General features: G+C 31.5%; 1 protein-coding gene across 2 annotated transcripts in view; it reads right to left on the minus strand.

Annotated features, from left to right (window-relative positions):
- Nucleotides 1-20,391, minus strand: part of LOC138125304 (UNC93-like protein) — a 99,874-nt gene that overhangs the window by 38,014 nt on the left and 41,469 nt on the right. The window contains exons 1-3 of one of the 2 annotated variants that reach the window (XM_069040557.1): nt 12,579-12,740; nt 6,985-7,251; nt 668-954 (exon numbers count right to left, since the gene is read on the minus strand). In XM_069040557.1, coding sequence (XP_068896658.1) covers nt 668-954; nt 6,985-7,238 — 541 coding nt within the window. In that variant the 5' untranslated portion in view covers nt 7,239-7,251; nt 12,579-12,740. Of the gene's footprint in view, nt 1-667; nt 955-6,984; nt 7,252-12,578; nt 12,741-20,391 lie in introns of those variants that run through there. The other variant, XM_069040556.1, reaches the window with a different exon arrangement.

Raw genomic sequence — 20,391 nt, forward strand, 5'->3', positions numbered from 1 at the left:
GTCGCTTCGAAACCTGTCAAGATCAACTACTCTGAAAACTTGTCCTTGAACTTCGCGCTTGCAGCGAGAGTAATGGGAAACAATCCATAGAACTGACAAAGAACAGTAATCTTGTTTTTCAGAGTATTAAAGGTTTTTATTCGATATGTTATATGATATACCGAAAACATTGATTCATCATAATGATTCCACATCATACTTTTGTAAGAAAAGCAGTATGTTTTCCCTTTACCAATAGAGATATTCAGGATGTAAAAATGAAATTAAATGGATTTGGAAAGTTTGAAGTTTTATCTTTTTGAATAATAGCCATTATACGTTCGTTGAAGAATGTACCATTTCATGATATAACAAAAAAAAATGGATTAAACGCATTAAGGTTTGAAGTGTCATCTCTAGTGAAATTAATTATTAATCTTGTAGTATTCAAATTATGTATAACAATTTCATTCTGAATAAAGTTAATTACTAACAAATGCTTACTAAATGTTTCTGCTTATATGTTCTTTAGATGTTGAAAAAAAAAGTTGATATTAGAGAACAATGTCAAAGTTGTGGGAAATAAGCTTCTTCTGCATTCAACCGCATACTGCTCGTAAATCTCGGAGCAAGATATCTCTTGACAAATTTCTTTGAATTTGTGACAACTTAATAAATATTCACTTACCAGCTGAACTGATGAGATTCCCCCAAACTTGCGAGAACTGATAAAACATGAAAAAGACGCCGAAGAACCGTGTCACGGCAATATCGGACGAAGTTCCCGTAATTTGTCCGTAAGCTTCGGAAATAACTGTCAGATAAGTACATTTGGCACACCATAAAGGTCCTCCTCCGAGACCTACGGCGAGACCAGCGGGGATCATCGTGTAGAATTTCGGATAGAATTGTGCGATGATGAACGGCATATAGGTGATGAAGGACAAAGCGATGGTCCATTTGCAGCCGAACCATCTGGAAAATAAATTTAATGTGAAGGGTTTTGATTTTTTTTTAACAATCCAATATCATATTGCACGTTGTTTTCGTTAAGCGTTGTGTATAGTTGGTTGCATAACAAACATGTGCATTGAAGCCTGGGTGAAGCTTGCAAAAGAAATAAAAGAGAAAAACATTTCTTTTTCTTCTCTTTCTTCATTTCAGTGTAAAGTAGGTATGTTGGTTTTGTATTGGTTAGGTGTATTGGCCAAAAACACTTAACTTTATAATTCCCAAGTGAAATTCAAAATAAAATATATCTTAGCATTTTGAACGTATACTTTACGAAAAATAAAATGCAATTGTGCAAACACAACTTATACAATAACACAAAAACAAAACTTATATTTTGAACAAAGTTGGAAAACAATTTTTAAATAATGACTTTCATGTACAAATGTCATTAAGTATTGCCAACTCAACGCTAAAAAATACGTGACAAGCCTTCCAGCTTCCACTGAAGTTAATATTAAAAGAATGCGATCAATGCTTTGTATTTACATTAGAAAAACGAAAGAAACTGAATGGACTTGTCGTGACCTGGCGTGAACCGACCCTACCTGATCTAGTCTGTGCTGTTTTAATTATCTATATGAAAAAAGGTACAGTGGCCGGCAAAAAAAGTTAGCCATCATTTAAATGTCAGTGTCATTAAAGCATTAATTACACATTTGGATTTTGATGTGACAGAAAAGTGATGGCTAGTTTTTATTAGCGGCCATTGTACTATTGCGGGCAAAAAAAGTGGGACATCAACGTCATTGTCTTGACTTTTAATGTGACCCTTACCTGATTCTAACCCTACTTTGAATTGATTGACGTTGTCATTAAGTATTGTAGGTTGTAGGGAATGATTGTAAGTAAGCACGTAGTGAATATTTATTTAATGCAAAGTTCCAATCAAAATCTACCTTTATCAAAAGAAGAGCGCATTTGGAAAAGGAAAATAGGAGTATAAAATACATTTTTAAACTGTCAGCTGGAATAGTGTCAAAAGAAATGACAGTAAAGGTTGAACTACATCGAATTTTTTTAAACTGACAGAAATTTGATATCCCACTTTTTTGGCCCGCAATAGTACTTACGAGCAATCTTTCTCTATTTATTTCTATGGTAATAATGAACCGAATGAACGTTGTCACATGATTGTGTGGTTGATGGCATTTTCTTGACATTCAAAAATTGTTTAAAATAAATAATTAAAAGAGCTTATCATTGTTTATTTGATGGTAGATTGCAATTGCAATTAAATGCCAAAATGTTTAGCTTTGCCAATTGAAGTATTTAAACATGACACGTATTATTACATGGTGCGGAACTGCTATGAGGTGAGGTGAGGTTATGTTTCTGTCAATACATATAGTATTTTTTTAATTATGAACCCTTCAAGTTTCTCTCTGTAGAGACGTATTTACCATATAAAGCAAAATATGTTCTTCAATTTTCGTAACAATTGGAGGCTTAATGATCGTCTATATCATTCGATTATTTATTGACAATGAATTTAAAAAATCTAGTGAATGTGTTTCGTCACAATTTAGGATCAAACCAGAGTCATATCGTTAAGAGCTTCATGTTTTCATAACATTTTACCAAATTTTAAAGCTGTAAAAATAAAACATTTTGCCTGAAGCAAAGAAGTACCCACTGCCTACTACATCTGTGTAGAGTTCTTTATATCCTGTATTAAAATTAAACAATTCAAAAAATCTAAACTTAAAGCGACAAATACTGTTTTATAATTAAATTCATTTATGTAATGACATAATAAAACGTTACCGGCATTCATATTTAAATTTATTTAGATATACAACAATTTGTTACATAATCAAATCACTGATTTTAAATTTTAATTCAATGACGTACAGTTGCGGACACGGAATTTTAGACATCAAATTTATGTCAATTCAAAAAATGTCAAGCCACGTGTTATTGTCATTATGATTGACGTTTGAAACAATTTGACATTTGAAAGTTTATTTTTGGCATGTCAGTATGATAAAAATTACAAAAATCGAAAGTGAGGTTAGTTGCACCTAAAGCCAGTTTTACATTTTTATGTCAATCGAATGACAAATCGTCCAAGATTCCGTGTCCGCAATAGTACATTACTTCAAATACAGTATTTAAAATGACGCGTAGGATTTAGAAAGTAAAATATAATCACCTCTTAACTATTAGTTCAATAGTTACTTCAAATAATTACTTTTCTTTTTAGGGTGGAGTTAAGAAGTACCTTGACATTTTTACTCACGTTGAAGTTTCTCACTCTCAACAATTTTCCTTTAAATAGTATTATTGCTATTCTTTACAATTCAAGACAAATAACCTTAAAAATAGTTTTAAAAATTTGCAAAAAGTTCTGACTATTTTTAAAATAATTATCATTTTTAACTTTCATTTCATCTTTAACTACTGAAATTATTTCTTATATGTATTCATTTTTTTAAATATAATCTGGTAATAGTAATTCATTTTCACTTTTTGCATTTTTTCAAAGAAATTGCAGTGTAGAATAAAACGAAAATTGGACTAATGTGGCTGGTTATACTGGGCTAGATAAAGAAGCGACGTACGTTATACGATTTTCCTTTGTTGTTCATGTAATAAAGAGAGACATTGTAACGTTCTTGACTGCTACTTCTGCTTTCGAAGGACAGACCATGTACTGTGGAAATTGTTTTGTTGGTTGCATACTTAGCGAAGTAACCAATAGGAAATATGCTTTAAGACAAGGAAACCGCATTGGTGTACGTTTTATAAAATATGATATACAGGGTGTATTTTTAAAATGTGCCGAAATTTTACCTACGAGGTTGTTTGACAACGTAGAAGACTAAAAGCAATTAAAAAAAATTGTAGCTCAAAAAATAAATGTCATTTTATTTTTTGACATAGAATTTTTTAAACATTTTTTCCCAGTTCTACATGAAGCCAGTAGCTCGTGATTAAAATATCTGCACAACTTTCAAGATCACCCTGTATATTTACATACACAATGTTACTCATTTTATTTTATTTAGACAAAATTGAAAGGGAAAAATTAAAATAAAGCGCATGGTTTTTTCTAAATCCATTGCGCAAATTAAACGTTTGTATTAAAACTGCACCAGATGAATCGACAAGTTAAAAAAATCAATCGAGTTATAAATAATGATGAGTGAATAATCAGTAGATCAATTTGCGTCTAATTGGTTGAACTACAAAAACTGAAATAAATTATGAATTAATCATTTAATTAAGTAGTAAATTGGACAGGTCTATATTTATCACAATCTGAACTTACACCTCCCCGGGTACCTTATCTCAACGAATTGTCAACAAGGTTTTCTGCATTTTTTAATGTGAAGCATATTTTAAAATTTCAATCTCCGCCTCTCATTTATTTATCCGTTTGCGTATTTTGATTTGAACCTGTGCACTTACTGCTCCAATTTAAATTTTTAATCAGACCCAGCGAAGGTAAAAAATGTTTATTGAAACGGCCGGAAGGCAAATTTTAATTATATCAAACCGGTAGATAAACAAAGTATTGATTACTATAAATTCTTGGCTGTCAATAATGTCACCACCCACAAAAATTCAAAAAATCGTAAATTGTGTAGAATAGTAAATGTTACGAGTATTTTTGATGTGACCTTGGTCTGGTATGCGTATTTGTTGAGATCAAAGAAGATATGGTTCAATTGCTACGGTATGGTTTTTACACAGATCAAGGCCGCAGAAAGTGGTAGAAAAGTGATCCTTGCGTGACTCATTCGAAGGCTCAAAGGCAACGTTTCGTTTAATAATTATGATCGATGGCGAATAAGGCGTTATCTCTGGAATCTCTTAATTACGTAGTCTTGAGAGCCTTGAAGGTTGCCTCCAAACTGAACTTGAGACAAAATATAGACAAAAACTTTCTACTCGACGCTGGAACAATTTGAAATAGAATTTGGCATTTTCATGGAGGTGCTTATGCCTTTCTCAATTAGTTCTTAGTCGCTAGTGGAAACTAATGGATCATTTAAATGTGAGTCAACAGTTTAAGGAAAAACCCTGTGGAGCACCAACTTCGGGAATATCCTTCTTCTGTTTTGTATTATTGATTAGTTCTTACTAATCGCACGCATATCTTAAAAAAAAAATAGCACTGGAGTAAATATTTAAAAAACATGTATCTATTAAAAAGCAGTTCTGTCTCTGTGTATTGATATGGTGATTGCATCTTTTGACAGACCATAGGGTCTTCACAGAAGCGAAAAGTTATTTAAATTGTTATCTCAGGAAAACATGTCATGCTTCTGAAGCTCTGCCAGTCTTTTACTGTGACATTCATTTGAAACATTTTTTCGAAAATTTAGTTATTGTGTTACGAAAACAGATAAGAGACTGCAACAATATTTTGGAGAGGATCACACGAAATACACTAAAAAGTAATTTATCTTCAAGCGGTCGAAAATCATGCCTTTGTATCTTCATAGTCGGTTGAAGTGGCTTTTTTTGTAACCGGACTTGAAACACTTCAAGTCTTAGGAGTTGAAATGTCTACAAAATGTGTCAAAAAATATTTCTTACTAGCTTTTATCCGCCGGCTTTGCCCGTAAATTTCAGAATGTTTTAAAATTATGTTTCTACTTTCATGTATTGCTATAAACGCAGTAATTTCAATATGAAGTTTGTCTTTTTACGAAGAATAATTAAAACTTTACTGTAGAAGACTTTTCTTCGACTATATAAACAAAAAGATCAATACGATAAGAAACTAACACTATGATCACTTACCAATTCATGAAAATACGCCAACATAACATTTTTATTTTCAGTTGTAACCTTATTTAGATCCTCCTATTGTTTGATTATCTCGTTTCATTTCAGATACCTGCCTTTTGATTTTTCCGGTATTAAGCTACATATTTGAAGCTTGTTCTGCTTCATTTAAGACATCTTCCGGTAAAACACAATCATTCAAACACATTTTGCGAAATTTGCTACTTTTATAAACAACCAAATGTAACTATGACACCTGAACATATCATGCAAACGCGATTTCCAACTCGAAAAAACTTTTTTTGTGCTTAACAGGCTTAAAAATGATAATAGGGGTTGCTTTTTGGGGGTGTCAAGCGGTGAAGGTGACGATATACTCAAAGGATGAAATAGGGGTGAAGCGGCGAAGGTGAGGGTATTTCCAACTCGAAAAAACTGTCTATTTTTCTTAACAGGGTTGAAAATGGTAGTAGGGGTTGGTTTTTGTAAAATTAAAGTAGACAGTAATTTTTTTCTTGTTTTGAAGATCAAGTGTACAAAATTTCATCAAGATCGGAGTAAAACTGTAGATTTGCATACAAAATATACAAACAAACAGACATTCAGTACTATATATATAGATTTCTGAATCTTCGATAAAAGTTGGAAAGATCTTGAAATTACGAAAAACAACTTAAGCTTGGCTTTTGACAAGCCGATATCGAATTAGTTAGCGATAATAATGTAGCATTTTTCTTAAATGTTTATCACAGTTGCAGAACATCATTTAATAATGCTTTTAACAATAACAACTTTCATTTCAATTTGCTCGAAATTACGTCAACGATTTATGAAGTTGCTGAAATGTCCCATTTGTGCATATCAAAGTAGTTGATAGAAGGTTACATTTTCTGAATAATTTTATTCGGTACAACACTTATTATGTTTCTTTTAACATTAACTCGTAGCAAATTATGTGAATACTAAACTGAACCACCCAAACCATAAAAAATGAGAATGTGCATTGAAGGTGTGTCCACAATGTGGCTCATGTAAATTTTTGAAAAATTTTAATTGAGAACTTTCTGAAATGGTTACGTCAAAAATACCTAGACAAGGTTATTTGCAATATTAAAAATGTGATGTGGAGAATCGGGAAATATTTTCAGTCAATTCTCATAAGAGCACCCTCTAAATTGCAGCAGTGTCTAATTGGTGATGCAAGCTCCGTGCAGACTTCGTTAAGAATGACAAGCACGCATATCAGCTCCTCACCTGATTACGATGGTCGGAAGGAAGACGTTGGATAATATGAGAGAGGCGTAGATCGCCGCCAAAGTGAACGTTCCCAAAGCGTCGTCGGCGTTGACGGAGCTCTGCAGGTTAGATGTGCCCCAGAAGGCCGTGAAGTGAATCATAAAGGCGAACCCGATGAGCAAGACGTTCTTCCATATCCTGTAGACTTCATTGGGACCATACTCGTCGTCGTCGGTTTCTTTGGTTTTGACCCGGTGGAATTTGGCATCCATGACCTGCTGACCTCTGCAAAAATCGAACACAGTGGGTTTTTTGCCTACACATGAGTAATCGGTGGAAATGTTCCAGATAATGGGAAAACAACAAGAAATTAGTCGATTGTGGCTTTTACCACCAAAAAACTCAATGCCATGGGTGTTTTTTTCGCTTCCCGCTGAGAGAATGTGGGAGATAAAAGAACCGACTTAACAAAAATTCGTTTTTTGGTCCAACCAGATTTTACTTTTTGGCGTCGTAACCTTCAAGATCTATGTCTGTAGTAAGTTTTTTGCGCAAAAATACAAAACCCAATTGCTCGTGTGGGCAATTATTCATGACTGGTTGGTCTCAGTGACACAAAAAGTTATAAATTGAGCGTAAACGTGTAAATAGAGTAAGCACAGGAAAAAGTTCTTGTTGACCAAGCCAGGAATTTAATAAATCTATTATGTGGAAAAATACAACAAAAGTTAAATAGTTGTGGAAAAAGTGACGCATAAATGTGAAAAACCAAGGTTGGGTCAGTAGTTCTGAGATTTGCAATTTACTCTAGGCTTCTTCGGATTCTTCATGAGCTTGTAAGAAAAAGCTACTGTTTTCCTACTTCATAAGTACAACACATTTGTTTATTAGAGAGGATAATGATGCATAAGTAAAATACAATGCCACTTTGCGGTAACAGTTAAACTAAAGACAAGTAGTTAACGACAATTGTGGTATTATTTATCTTCATAAAGCATAACATAGAAAAACTTGCGTTTTATTTGTCCTTTTTTGACATGGACAGAAAAAACTTATTTAAAGAGAAAAATAGTTATTTACGCAACGCGTGGGATATACACGTTATTATCGCACGCATGTGAAGTTGGCACAAGTAGTTAAAATAAGTCGATACAAAGTAGTAATACCTAGGGGCTGCTTGTTTTCAAAATCATAGCAACTTATACAGCAAAATTTGGATTTTCATTTTTGAAAATTCGCGAAGAAAGAATGAGTTCTTTAGACAAGGATCTGCCTTCAGACATCGAAGCAACAGTCAAATATCACTTAGCTTGTTTGATTTGCTTTAATTTTTCACTTTACTACACAGCGTGCGGTAAAACATTTATTACCGCATAAATTAAGTAATTACTTGTCTAAAATGAGTGGGTAGGAGATCCGTGTATTCCACAGTCGTGGGTAAAACATGTTTTGTATTTTTTTTCTCATGCTAATGGCTCATTACAGTGGAACTAGCATCGGGCAACTACCTGCAAAAAAAATGGAAACCCTCGGGCGTTGGAGAAAAAGGGAGGGTCCACTTTTATTACAACACGCTTAACATTAAGCGCAGTAAAAGTCGGTTTAGATTAAGAGGCGTGTTCCCTTTCGTTACTCCCTTCGACATTTAAAAAAATCGCAAACAGGAAAATCACAGCGATCAAAGAACGTCCGAGGGCGAAAGACAGCTAGAGGGATTTTTCCGTGGTAAAAGAATCGTTCGCAACAACAAAGAGGAGCGCTTAACGGGGATATAACATGTAAATACACGATTCTGGCAACGTTTCGACCGAAAAAGCACGATCAAACAACTCAAGTTCCCATTAAAGCCAGCAGGAATTTTAGCCGTAAGGGGTCTGACTGTGGTATTAGCCCCGGAGGGAACCTGGTATTTTTTTTTGGGAACAATGACCCGAGATAATTCTATTTGACACAAATTAGACGGGATGAGGTTTGGAAGAAGGTATACGATATACAGAGTGTTCTAGTACAATACTGTTACATACATTGCTAATGTATATAGAATAAGATCTATTTTTCTACTCATTTTAAATAATACGTACGTTTACTGTTAAGTAATGCTATTTGTTACCCACGGCTGTGATTAATGACTCATTATACACAATTGCATATTTAACATAATCACTTTTTCATAATTCGCGAGTCCGTCCATTTTTTAAAGAAATAAATGAATTTTGATAGTAAAAATTATGAACTTTGTAGATCGTAGAAAAAGTATTGTAATTTTATTCGCGTGTAGCGGCTGTTACTGACTCGGATGATACAGTACTTGTCCACAGCTCGTGTCGCAAATTTTATTCTCGTGAGTAATAATTCAACAGAATTGGATTTTTTATTATTTCAAGAAATGACAGTTCTCAATGGTCTATAATTAAAATACTCGGTGTTTAATATTAATATATTATCAAGGTAGGTATCTGAATACACTAGGAAAACAGGACAGAAATTAATTGTAAAATGTTTCAAAAAGTAGAAGGTCGATTAGGAATAAAATTAAAATAAAAAGATATAACTTACAAAATTTCATTTTTATGCAATATCCGCATTTTTCGAATTTTTTAGGACAGACAAAAAACCTCTAATTATTTTTGTATAACTATGAAAATACTGGCAACACAAATTGAGCAAATAATAAATAATTTAATTTAACTTAAAGCTACGGTTTTGTAATCACTTAGGATTACTGATTTGACCTGGTTAGTTTTCCTTGACGATTGTGTAAATTTACTAAATGGAACTTCATTAATTTTTAAGAGAAGAAAATCTAGAAAAGCTATTACGAAACCCATATTGCGTGCTGTAATAGAAATTCATGTTTTGACACAAACTTAGTGCAATTTATTTTTTCAAAGTTGGCACTCCTGATCTTGGCATGACGAAAATGGAATGTCAAAATAAACGTCAAAACAAAACGAATTTTTACTCCTTCATGGCAGTCCTCGCAAGCTCGTTGTGCCCTAAACCCGTGCGTGCTACAAAATGCTTCTTATACTTAATATTCTATTCCTTACTAAAAAAAATATCTAAAAGAAGAGTCTAGTTTGCTTTATATCAAAGGCACTTATTCTGAATTGATTAACACGATCAAAAGATCGTTCAAAAAGTACAATGGTAATTTATAAAATTGTAAATCAAATTATTTAATATGAAAATTATTCAGATATATTAAAAGATATGTGTAACTATTACATATTTATTTCTTTGTAAACTGAAAGTCATTCTAGATTGCTGCATGCTGCATACAGTGGGAAGAGAAATAAATTATCTGTTATCTGCAACTGCAACAAATTGAGTTGAGAACATTTGTCATGTAAGAAATTCCTTTGTAATCTTGGTCGTGTTATACGAGTAACACTGGAATTTGTAGAGCATTATCTTGATTTTAATTGTATTTTTGTAAGTGAAAGGTCGTCAGATCGTTGCGCAAAATTTGATGGATAGTGGACTGTGACGTGAGCAAATTTTCGAAAAATTAAAAAATATGTAACTAAAAATTTTAGATTTTATAATGAATCTTAAAAACACAGTTCAAATGACATAAATATAAAAATTGTAATATGAGTAAATAAATAATGGGAAGTATAGTCTGTCTGTCCGTCTGCTTATTAAGAATAAAATAATTATGTAAAATAGGAATTCTATGTTTCCAGAGGTATGTTTAATTTTTTCTCATCTAATGAGATGATTTATTCAAATTTTGCTTTTCCAATTGTTTTGTTTTAATTAATTGTTTAATAACAAAATTAATATCGGACAGTAGATTAATAGTTATTTATTACACAAGACGATAAAATTGTATCTTATCTTCGAGAGCATTTTTTAAGTTACTTAATTACTTTATTAATTTTAATTATGCTCGAGAAGATAATCAAATTTTATTGTCGTGTATAAATATTCAATTTTTTTCTATAGCATCACACAATTTAGTGAGGAAAATAGGCGTTTGCATCACTAGTGAGGAAAATGGAGAAAATAAACTCACTAGTGAGGAAAATATATTTAACAATCTACATTCATTAACAATTTACTACCTACTTATTAATATAAAAATTTAAAACACTGTTATTTGCATTAATTGAAACTCCAGATTCGGAAAATTCAAAAAATAGGGGAGTAAAATAATTATAAAGAAATTTAAAATTGAGACTCATTTTCATAACCGATGTTGGAAAAAATATTATACACAATTCGTGATCAAAGTGCGATTTTTCAACTCGCAATACTATCCTCACTCGCACTTACACTTATAGTGTAATATACTATTATCTACACTTGCTGTTAAAGTACGACTTTATCTACCCTTGAGGTTAAAATGCTACTTGACGTTTTGATTTGAATAGATAAAAGCACACTTTAACTTTATAGAAAAAAATAAAAAAATATTTTTTTATAATATCTAACTACTTCTGAAATTTGATGAACCATTAATTGAACAGTTTTTAACCTTATAATTATAATCTTCAAAGCTAGTTTCAGTTATCCTCAATATATTAAAAACCACTAGAACTTTTTTCATTTTTAAAATTTTAACTGTTTTGGAAGTTTTAAAGCAACAGACGTGTTAAATTTATTTTGTATAAATTTATCCCACTAAAATATTAACTTTTAGTTCATACACAAAAATAAATTTCGTATATAGATTGATAGATTTATTCTTAAATTAGTTTCGAAATTACCCAGAGAAGTTTCAAAGCTGCAAAGTTTCCGAGCTTTCATCGCGCTGCAACTTGCAATACATATCTAATTTTAAACTGCACTCCGGAAATTAATTTCGAATAAAAACATGCTTTACAGTTTTTGAATCCACTAACAATTTAAATAGAGATCGTGATACAGATGAGTAATTTTATTTAACTGATTCATTGTTTTTGTATTTAATTAATTAATTATCGAAGTGTTGCTCCCAAGCCATACACTTAATTTTCCTAAAATTAAGCGATGGTTTAAAAAACGATCGTATTTCATTAATCACTTAATTGTCTTTGCACTGTTAAATACAGGTTGAACGATGAAAAAAAACAGTGTGGTTAACCTTGAACTAGCTCGAGATTAACATGAGACTAGCTGGACTTTCATTTTCCCGATTTTGATAACAATAACCTCATTCAAACGAATGCATTTTCAAGGACTCATCAAATTTTAACGAGACCCGATCGCTATCGCGATTTGTTGTGTTTAATTAACATTAAAGCGCTAATTTATTTCACTAAAAAACGAACAGACATTTATGAAAACACTCGAATGCTAATTCCTCCGACAACAGGTTCCGTTCATTCGAAAAAAATCTTTTTTGTGCAATGAAGACAACGTTGTCATTTTGTCAAAACTGGGTCAGGATTTTGGAAAATGTCCCAATGAAAAGGAAGCGGATTCCTGCAGGTGTCAAGTTCATGGTGATTGGAAGGTGATTTGAATTAGCAATAATGATTTATTTCGAATAATTACGTAGTTGCAATGTTAAGCAGATGTGGTCATGGTTATGATAAAAGGCGCGGCCGGATCAGAGATTTTTTTGAAATTTTTTTTTGAAAATTTATTTTTGAAAAATTGTTGAAATTGTTTTCCAGACTTACTGTGAGTTTTCGGAAAAGAGCTTTCGGTGGTCACTAACACAACACTGAACTAGTAACAGCCACCTGTGCAGACTGGAGCAGGAATGGTCTCCCTTCTAGTCGAAGACCATTGGGAAATGATGCGTGTTGTGTTGGTGAATGGTTATGTATATATTATTCTTATTTTAATTTTGAACGTAGGAATCTCCCAGCCTGGCCATTACTCGTTTATAGAAATACGAAGTACTAGATGGACTTTGACTCATCCAACAGTATTGTACAACTTTGTTTGCTAAAAAAATTAATTTGATTTTATCTGCATTATCGCAGCAAACAGATGCTTTAGAATATTTCTTTTTGTGGAGCATATCAATTAAAATTTAGTAAATCAATGATAATGTAATAATCAAGTAAAAATTAAATACTTACGTTGTACGTAACAAGCAGGATAATAATATGCAAATTAGGATAATTACAGAGTTGACAGATATCTTAATTATTGTTCACAACCGCGATTTAACAGGTGATTGATAACTTATTCAGAAAAAGTGTAAAACAATTTCGTAAACGTTAACTATTTCCGGGTGAATAAATAAAAACTCTCTGAAGGAAATATGGTAATTTTTTTTCAAGGGTGCCTTAAGGAAATCTGTAAGAATGTTGAAGAATTGTTTGTATCCTCGATTAATCGATTTTCAAAATGTAAGAAAATGGGATTTTTACTGAATCTGCACAGTAAAAACATAAACAATGCTAAAAGTGAGGTTAGATTTAAACATCTGATCCGTGATCCGTAATCTGTGGCGCGTTCACAATCGACTCTTCAAAAGTTCAAAGTCCACTTTGAGGAGAAATTTAAATGAACACCTGATACTAATTGGTATTTCACGTTTCAATAAATTTATTTAATGTATTGTGAATTGTTGATTATTGGTGATTATTGTTATTTATAGTAAAAATCCAAAAGTGAACCAACAATACAACAATTTTTGGAGAAAATTGAATTCTACAATTTTATTTATTTTATGTACCTAAGCAAATATTTTGCTTTTTTTGATATTTACCTACTCCGACAATATTTCTCTTTCCAATTGTGTTACTCGTAATTTAATTACCATCCAAGGAACTTAGCACTTGGAAGTAATTTCTTATTATTGAATGTTGTTGCGTTAAGATTTAATAATATTTAATATTTTCTCAGAACTGAAAAATGTGTTTGGAAACTTCTGAATATCTTTAAAAAAATAAATTTGTTAGGTTAGTGTTAGTTGAACCGTATTAAAAACATGACGAAATAGAAAATAAAGAAAGTAAAAAAAAAAGAAAAATTCCGGGCTTGTGGTAAATCCCAAAGAAATTAATAAAGGTCAGCGCGTGGTAATTTTCTTGATCTAGTTTACAATAAACAAATTTATTTCGCTTATCTTTCAATTAGATAAAAATATCGTCAAATTCTTCTCTGGTAAATAACTGATAAGATGTTCGTATTTATTACAAATGAATACCATATTATGCATTGAGCATTTATTGCATATCAAAAAAGAAGAAAAACGTAAAGTAATAGTATATTATTCAATGAGCGGATAATGACATGACGATGATTTTGTGTCACGAGCCGCAGGCGAGTGGTGTAACTCATCCGAGCGAGTAATAGCCATTATCCGCGAATAAAATACTATACTTTTTCTACGAGTGTGAAGAGAAATCGATACATAAGTTTCATTATTAGACAAATTAAAACTGACGTTTGAAAGTAACGTTTTTTATTTTGCATACTTGATACAATCATTGTATTAAAATTTACAATTGTACTTCATAAACTAAGTAGTTGCAGTTTGCAGTGAATTTTGAAATGAATCTTGTTTTCCAATGAAAAACACATTAATCTTTCATGAACCCATGTCGATTTTCAAAAATTGAATTTTAAATTTACTCAAAGATTATTATCGTTTAATAAAATGTTCTAAAAAATTTTTTCGATTCCAATCTGTGCATGATTAATACATAGTACCAACCTTGTCTTTGTTTATGCACAGGAATAACCTCTGGTTTAACCTGATGGTTTCCAGAATTGAAAATAATTATCACCAAAACAATTTAAAAATAGATACGAAGGACTTAACAAGTATAGTCGGCGCGGCGACTCAATGGAGTAATCAACTGTTGTGATCCTCACGTGATTTTCGGGGGATGGTTTCCTATTGGCTAAAGGGCGAGCGTTAAGAAGTGAGGTGCACGCAGCCGAAATTTCCATCCTTTCTTAAAGTACATAGTAAGATTTGAATTTCCCGCACAAAATTCAAATTTGTGGGCCAGTGTCAATGAGGCTTTTTATGACGTCGTTACAAACTATCACGTGAACATCTCGTGATTACTCCAGTGGTTCGCCGCGCCAACTATAGTTTCTAGGTAAAAAAACTATGGAATATTTTGTGTGTGATCGATGTCGTTTGAATGATTTATGCCGTGTGTTTTATTCAATGACTTTATGATCATGGGAGGCTGTGAAAAATAAAGGCATCGAGAACATGTGGCACAGCTTTACGTAATTAGACATAACCAGAGAGTGAGATTCACTTGAATTTGTGAATTACAGTTCTCGGTCAAATGTTGGTAACGGCGCGACTCATTCGTATAGGAACCGTTCTCAAATTATTGAAAGTATATATTTCTTAGTAAAATATCGGCAGAAATGAAGTTTAAATTGATGAGATTTTGTGCGTTAAGAACCACTATTTAAATATTTCTATTTGCGTAGAAATGACATGTAGGAAATTTGTTAGTTGTATTGTTCCCAGAAGTGAAGTTTTACAATTAATTAAGTAAAATTGCCGGAAATTTAAAACATCAACAGATTCCACATAACCCGAGACCATCTATTTTTAACCCAGTCGTTGATCAGAGCTAATGAACCTGTTCGGATTCACCTTAAACTTGATTCAAACGAGTCTCACACATGAGAAATAAAAGAGAATCGTATAACTGAGATTCCGGGGAATTCCGGACTGACGTACGTCCATAACGGCCCAACGCGACTTCATTGTTTGACGTAGGTCGTAAACTTTCTATTTTCGCTGAAGAAACCCGAAATTTGCGCAAATGCCAAGCGATCTCCGCAGCGTCAAATTTTAATATTGCGTTAGAGTTGGTTAGGAGATTTGCAATGTAAATAGCGACGAATATTTTTTTGTAGCTTTGATGTGCTAAATATCATATAAATGCGATAAATTATTCATTAAGAGTCAGTTTGCGTCTGAGCGAAATCCTTCTGGATTTTTTCAGAGGCCGAATAAATTTCAGATGATTTTTGGATTTATGGACGTGTGTCTGTTGGTAATTTATTTTTAAGTAGGTACACAATGCATAATTGGGTTCATAAATTAAAAAATATTTAATTACGCTATCCTTGGCTTGTATTGATGATGGATTCATTAATTTAGATAAACAGATACATTTACGCAATCAAACTCGGCTTTTGATAGTTAGGCAAATCACTAGGTACCTTTGGTTTTATTCATTTTTGGTGCTTTAAATTATTTTTGTGGCCATGAATTAACATTATTCCAATAATGGATCAACGAACATGCTCGCTTTTTAAAATTCTAAATACCCTGATTTAAATAAAGAATTGAACACTTCCAATTAGTTGAATTAATTAGTAAAATTGCTAAAGTGCACGTGCCACGCAAACAGTAAAAAAAGGAAATACAAATTCATTTTGTAAATGTTTCTTTGAGAGCTTTTTATGTGTCCATGAAAGCTAAAACTCTTTTTATTAAATGTCACACATGTTCCTCAGTTAACTGCAGACCACTTAAAAATATAAATATACAGAGTTTTCAAAATAATTATTATCTTTCAAGTTTAAATTCTCATTATAGAATGTGGTCGTAGTAAAATCACTCACTTTATAGCTGCTCCTGGTGATTTATCTATCCAGTTAAAATGGAAATTGTTTACATAGATTATACTAAGGCTTGCTGATAAGTGATAAGATAATAGTGCATTTTGAGTGCATCAATTTTTTTGTATATCTTGATTTAGATGAAGATCATTTGTTTCGTGTTGCAAATCACATTCTTAAAAACTATACTTGTAAGGAGTAGTGTATCGGGTGCACCACAGAGCTTCATACCGGAACCACTATTGTCAATCTTTTTATCTATGATATGTGCTAAATTTTGATATTGATTATTTATGATTCAATCAGTAAATAATAACAATAATAAATAAACATTTACGGTAAGACTTTTACTTTTATATTTAAATCGTCAAAGGTTATAACATTCATAATTATACTAAATTTTGTTGTTTCTTTTTTGTATTTTCAATTTTCGACAATTGGCTGAAGACACTGAAAAATTAAAATGAAATTAAAGGGAAAGAAAAATTGTAACTAAATCAGTTCTTTTGTTAATTCGTTTTATGATAAAGGCACAAGGGAATTTGGTTTATTACAAAATATTTATAAAATTGGGCAAAGGTCAGACAGTATTTGAGACTAACAGCAAATAGGAGTTGATATTTCTATTTTGCATTTAACTTAGGAAATATGTAATAATATTAATGAAAAAATATATATGTATATTAATTTTTTTAATTTATGTGATTATGTGATTAAATTTTATAGTTTTTGTATCTTCCTTAAATGCTTAATAAGTTCACTGCTGTTCCTGTACAGAAGTCCTAACTTACATTAACACCTGAATTAGTCAACAAATGAATAACACATTTATGGTAAATGCAAAGGGAATTACCGAGAAATTCTTGGAAACAGACGTTCCCTAAAGACAGCTTATGTGTCAGATTCTTTAAAGAGAAAAAATCAGGTTCGTTGAAAATACGAGTAGGTATAGTTTTTTAATTTTTATTTTAACTAGAAACAAAAATTCCTTAAGTCTTTGAAGAAAATATAAAACATTCCTTAAACTGTATCAATAGATCAAATTTTAATTATTGATAAGTTAACATAACTTGTAGCAAAAATGATATTAGTACGGATACTCTCCGCACTAGGCTCTTGGTGGACAAGTGCCCAGCGCGCCACTTTGCAGTCGGGAGGTCGCGGGTTCTAATCCCGGTGGCGCCTGACCTGGTGTGGGTTTTTTCAGGGGTTTTCCCACATCGTGGTATGAGCACAGGTGTCATAGCACAGATAAGGCGAATACTGGGTCAGTGGTTATAACCCCTCAGTACCTACCACCTTCCTTGCGCACCCATCTAGAATCTTCCCGTCAGTGTGGCTGAAAAGGCTCTGGAAAGCCTCAGCAGCCCACACCCTGGTGGTGCTGAATAAGAAGCGAATCAGAGGCATCGAGTTCGGTCCTCTTTTTACTCTACGTATATTCTGTATTTACCGTTTTGTAAATAAACCCTGTGAAAATCTCCTACAAACTTTATTTAAATCACTACTTCAGCAAAAACCTTACTTTGTTAATGAATTTAAAAATATTTAATTAATGTTTTCCTATATCTATTTAATTTAAATATTTTTTGTTTCTTTATTCTTTTCAATCTATTTGGAGAGTATACTACTAAATATTTTTTAATAATGTGAAAGCAGCTAGGTCACACTTGTGCATTATGGCAGTGTTTAAATTTTAATTAATAATTGTAATAATTGAATTTCAATTCAATTGTAATTTATGCAACTGAAAATGTAAATGTAGAATGTTTTTCAAACAAAATTCTCCATTAAACATTAAAATTAATCTTTTTTACTTTTTAAGAAATTCTTGGAGACGATTCAATTCCATTCAATTTACCAACTTTGTATAATTTTAGTCAAAATTAAATTATTTTAACTCGAATATCCACGCATTTTAATTAAGCAAAATGTTGTTTAAGTGTTTAATTTGATAAGAAAATTCATTAAAAAGAATTTTAAATTATAATATTACTTAAGTACCTGAAATGCCTGTGGACATAAATAAATAAATAATTACTTTGCACTGAATATTTAAAACATATTTATTTATGCCGATTAATTAATTGTCTTTGTCATTAAACACAACTTTTTCAGTTTCCAATATTTGTGCGCATAAATTGAATACTTTGTTTAAATTAAGTAAAACAGCTGATTAGTTGGTACATTTTGACCGGCTAAAATGTTGTTATTAATTGTTATAAATCTTGATCGCATTTTCTAAAAAAAAAAATGTTTTCATACAATTGGATACCGGATGATACTCGTATGTTGGAAGTTCATTGAAACGCAAACAAGTTCCATAGTGGCAAAACCGCAAAACATTGATTTTGCGGTTTCATTTGACGGTGAAGGTTATCGCAATAAAGTGAGTCTGAATATTCATTAAAAAATTCTTTTGTTATTTTTCACATTAAACCGTTTCCAGTTTTTATCAAAATTGCTACTTGCTTGGATATTTTACTAACTAATCATCTTCACTTCTTTATCTTATTAACATTAACAGTACAATCTTTTACAACTCGTATTCCAGTTTGGTTTGTTTTTATGAGATAGCAACAAATTTGTATAAATTTGTACCTTTCAATAATAATTTTTAAATGTTAAAGATAATAATGTGATGGCATCCATATTACACCATTATAATAAACTATAAATTATACATGCTTTTTCCATTAAATTAGGAAACAAAAAATAAATTTAAAGATTTAAACAATAAATTATAAAATTGGAAGGTCAGTGTAATGTTATAGATGGGCATTTACTAAAGTGCAGGACATTTGTTTAATTAAATAATATACCTTAAAATAAATTCTCTTGCGTTTTTAACATTAATGTGGTTGTTCACTTATAAGCAAATACCTGTTGAAGTCTAAAAATAATAATCTATTTATAAATAGATCAAAATGTATTCTTTAATATCCACATCGCTGGACAATCTTTTTTGTGTCACAAATAAACACCTAACGAAAAAAATATCTAAAGAATTTTCAATACATTTTTATACCATACGTTAACATCCACTAACATAAAAAATTACTATTATAAAAAATATTTTAAATCAGTTCTTTTTGCGAAAATTGGAAATTATTATTAGATATAAAATGGGACACGGCATCGAGGTCGGATTAATTGAACAATACCCACATTTCTATTAAATAATCTTAGAGAACACTATTTTTCCATTTATTTTTCTATACGCCCACTTTTATGTTTCTAATTATTATTAATTTTTTTCATTTTTTATATTGTATTTGTCACATGCAATTGTTTTTACAATGTTAACAAATAAAATAGTATATTATTGTACTAGTTTAATAAGACGCTTTATTATCACACGATCGCTACGCTCGTCGTGCATTAATGACATGAGTGTGATAATACATCTTAATATACTATTTTATCTACTTTGCTTTACTAATTCCTGCTCCAGTTTTCAGACTAGGGACTTTTGCGTAGGTTGGTAACAGACATTGACGATTTGTATTTAAATTTGAAAACAATCTAGTAGCAGTGAAACAAGTTCAATAATATCTGTCATTCGTGTGCTAAATGTTTAAAATGTTATATTTACTAAATTTACTTCGTAGCATCACACTTTACCTTGGCGCCTGACGTGAAACGACTGATGTTGCCAATGTAACAAAGCTAAAAGTTACCAAAAACAGTTTAATAATACGATCTATTATTAAACTGTTTTCAATATAATAATGAGTCCATTAGTATCGCAAAGTAGATAAATTCGTTTTAAAATTTTCTACAATTAAGAATTCGTTGAATTGCATTAGTAATGAAGAATATATTTTGTAGTAATTTTCCAAGAACGAGAAATTCTACTAACTGTCAGGTTACACATTTTAAACTGGTCCAAGACATGCCTGGAATCCAGCTGAGTAATTTACGTCACCT

The sequence above is a fragment of the Tenebrio molitor genome, chromosome 3 (assembly GCF_963966145.1).
Source record: "Tenebrio molitor chromosome 3, icTenMoli1.1, whole genome shotgun sequence".
NCBI classification, from domain to species: domain Eukaryota; kingdom Metazoa; phylum Arthropoda; class Insecta; order Coleoptera; family Tenebrionidae; genus Tenebrio; species Tenebrio molitor.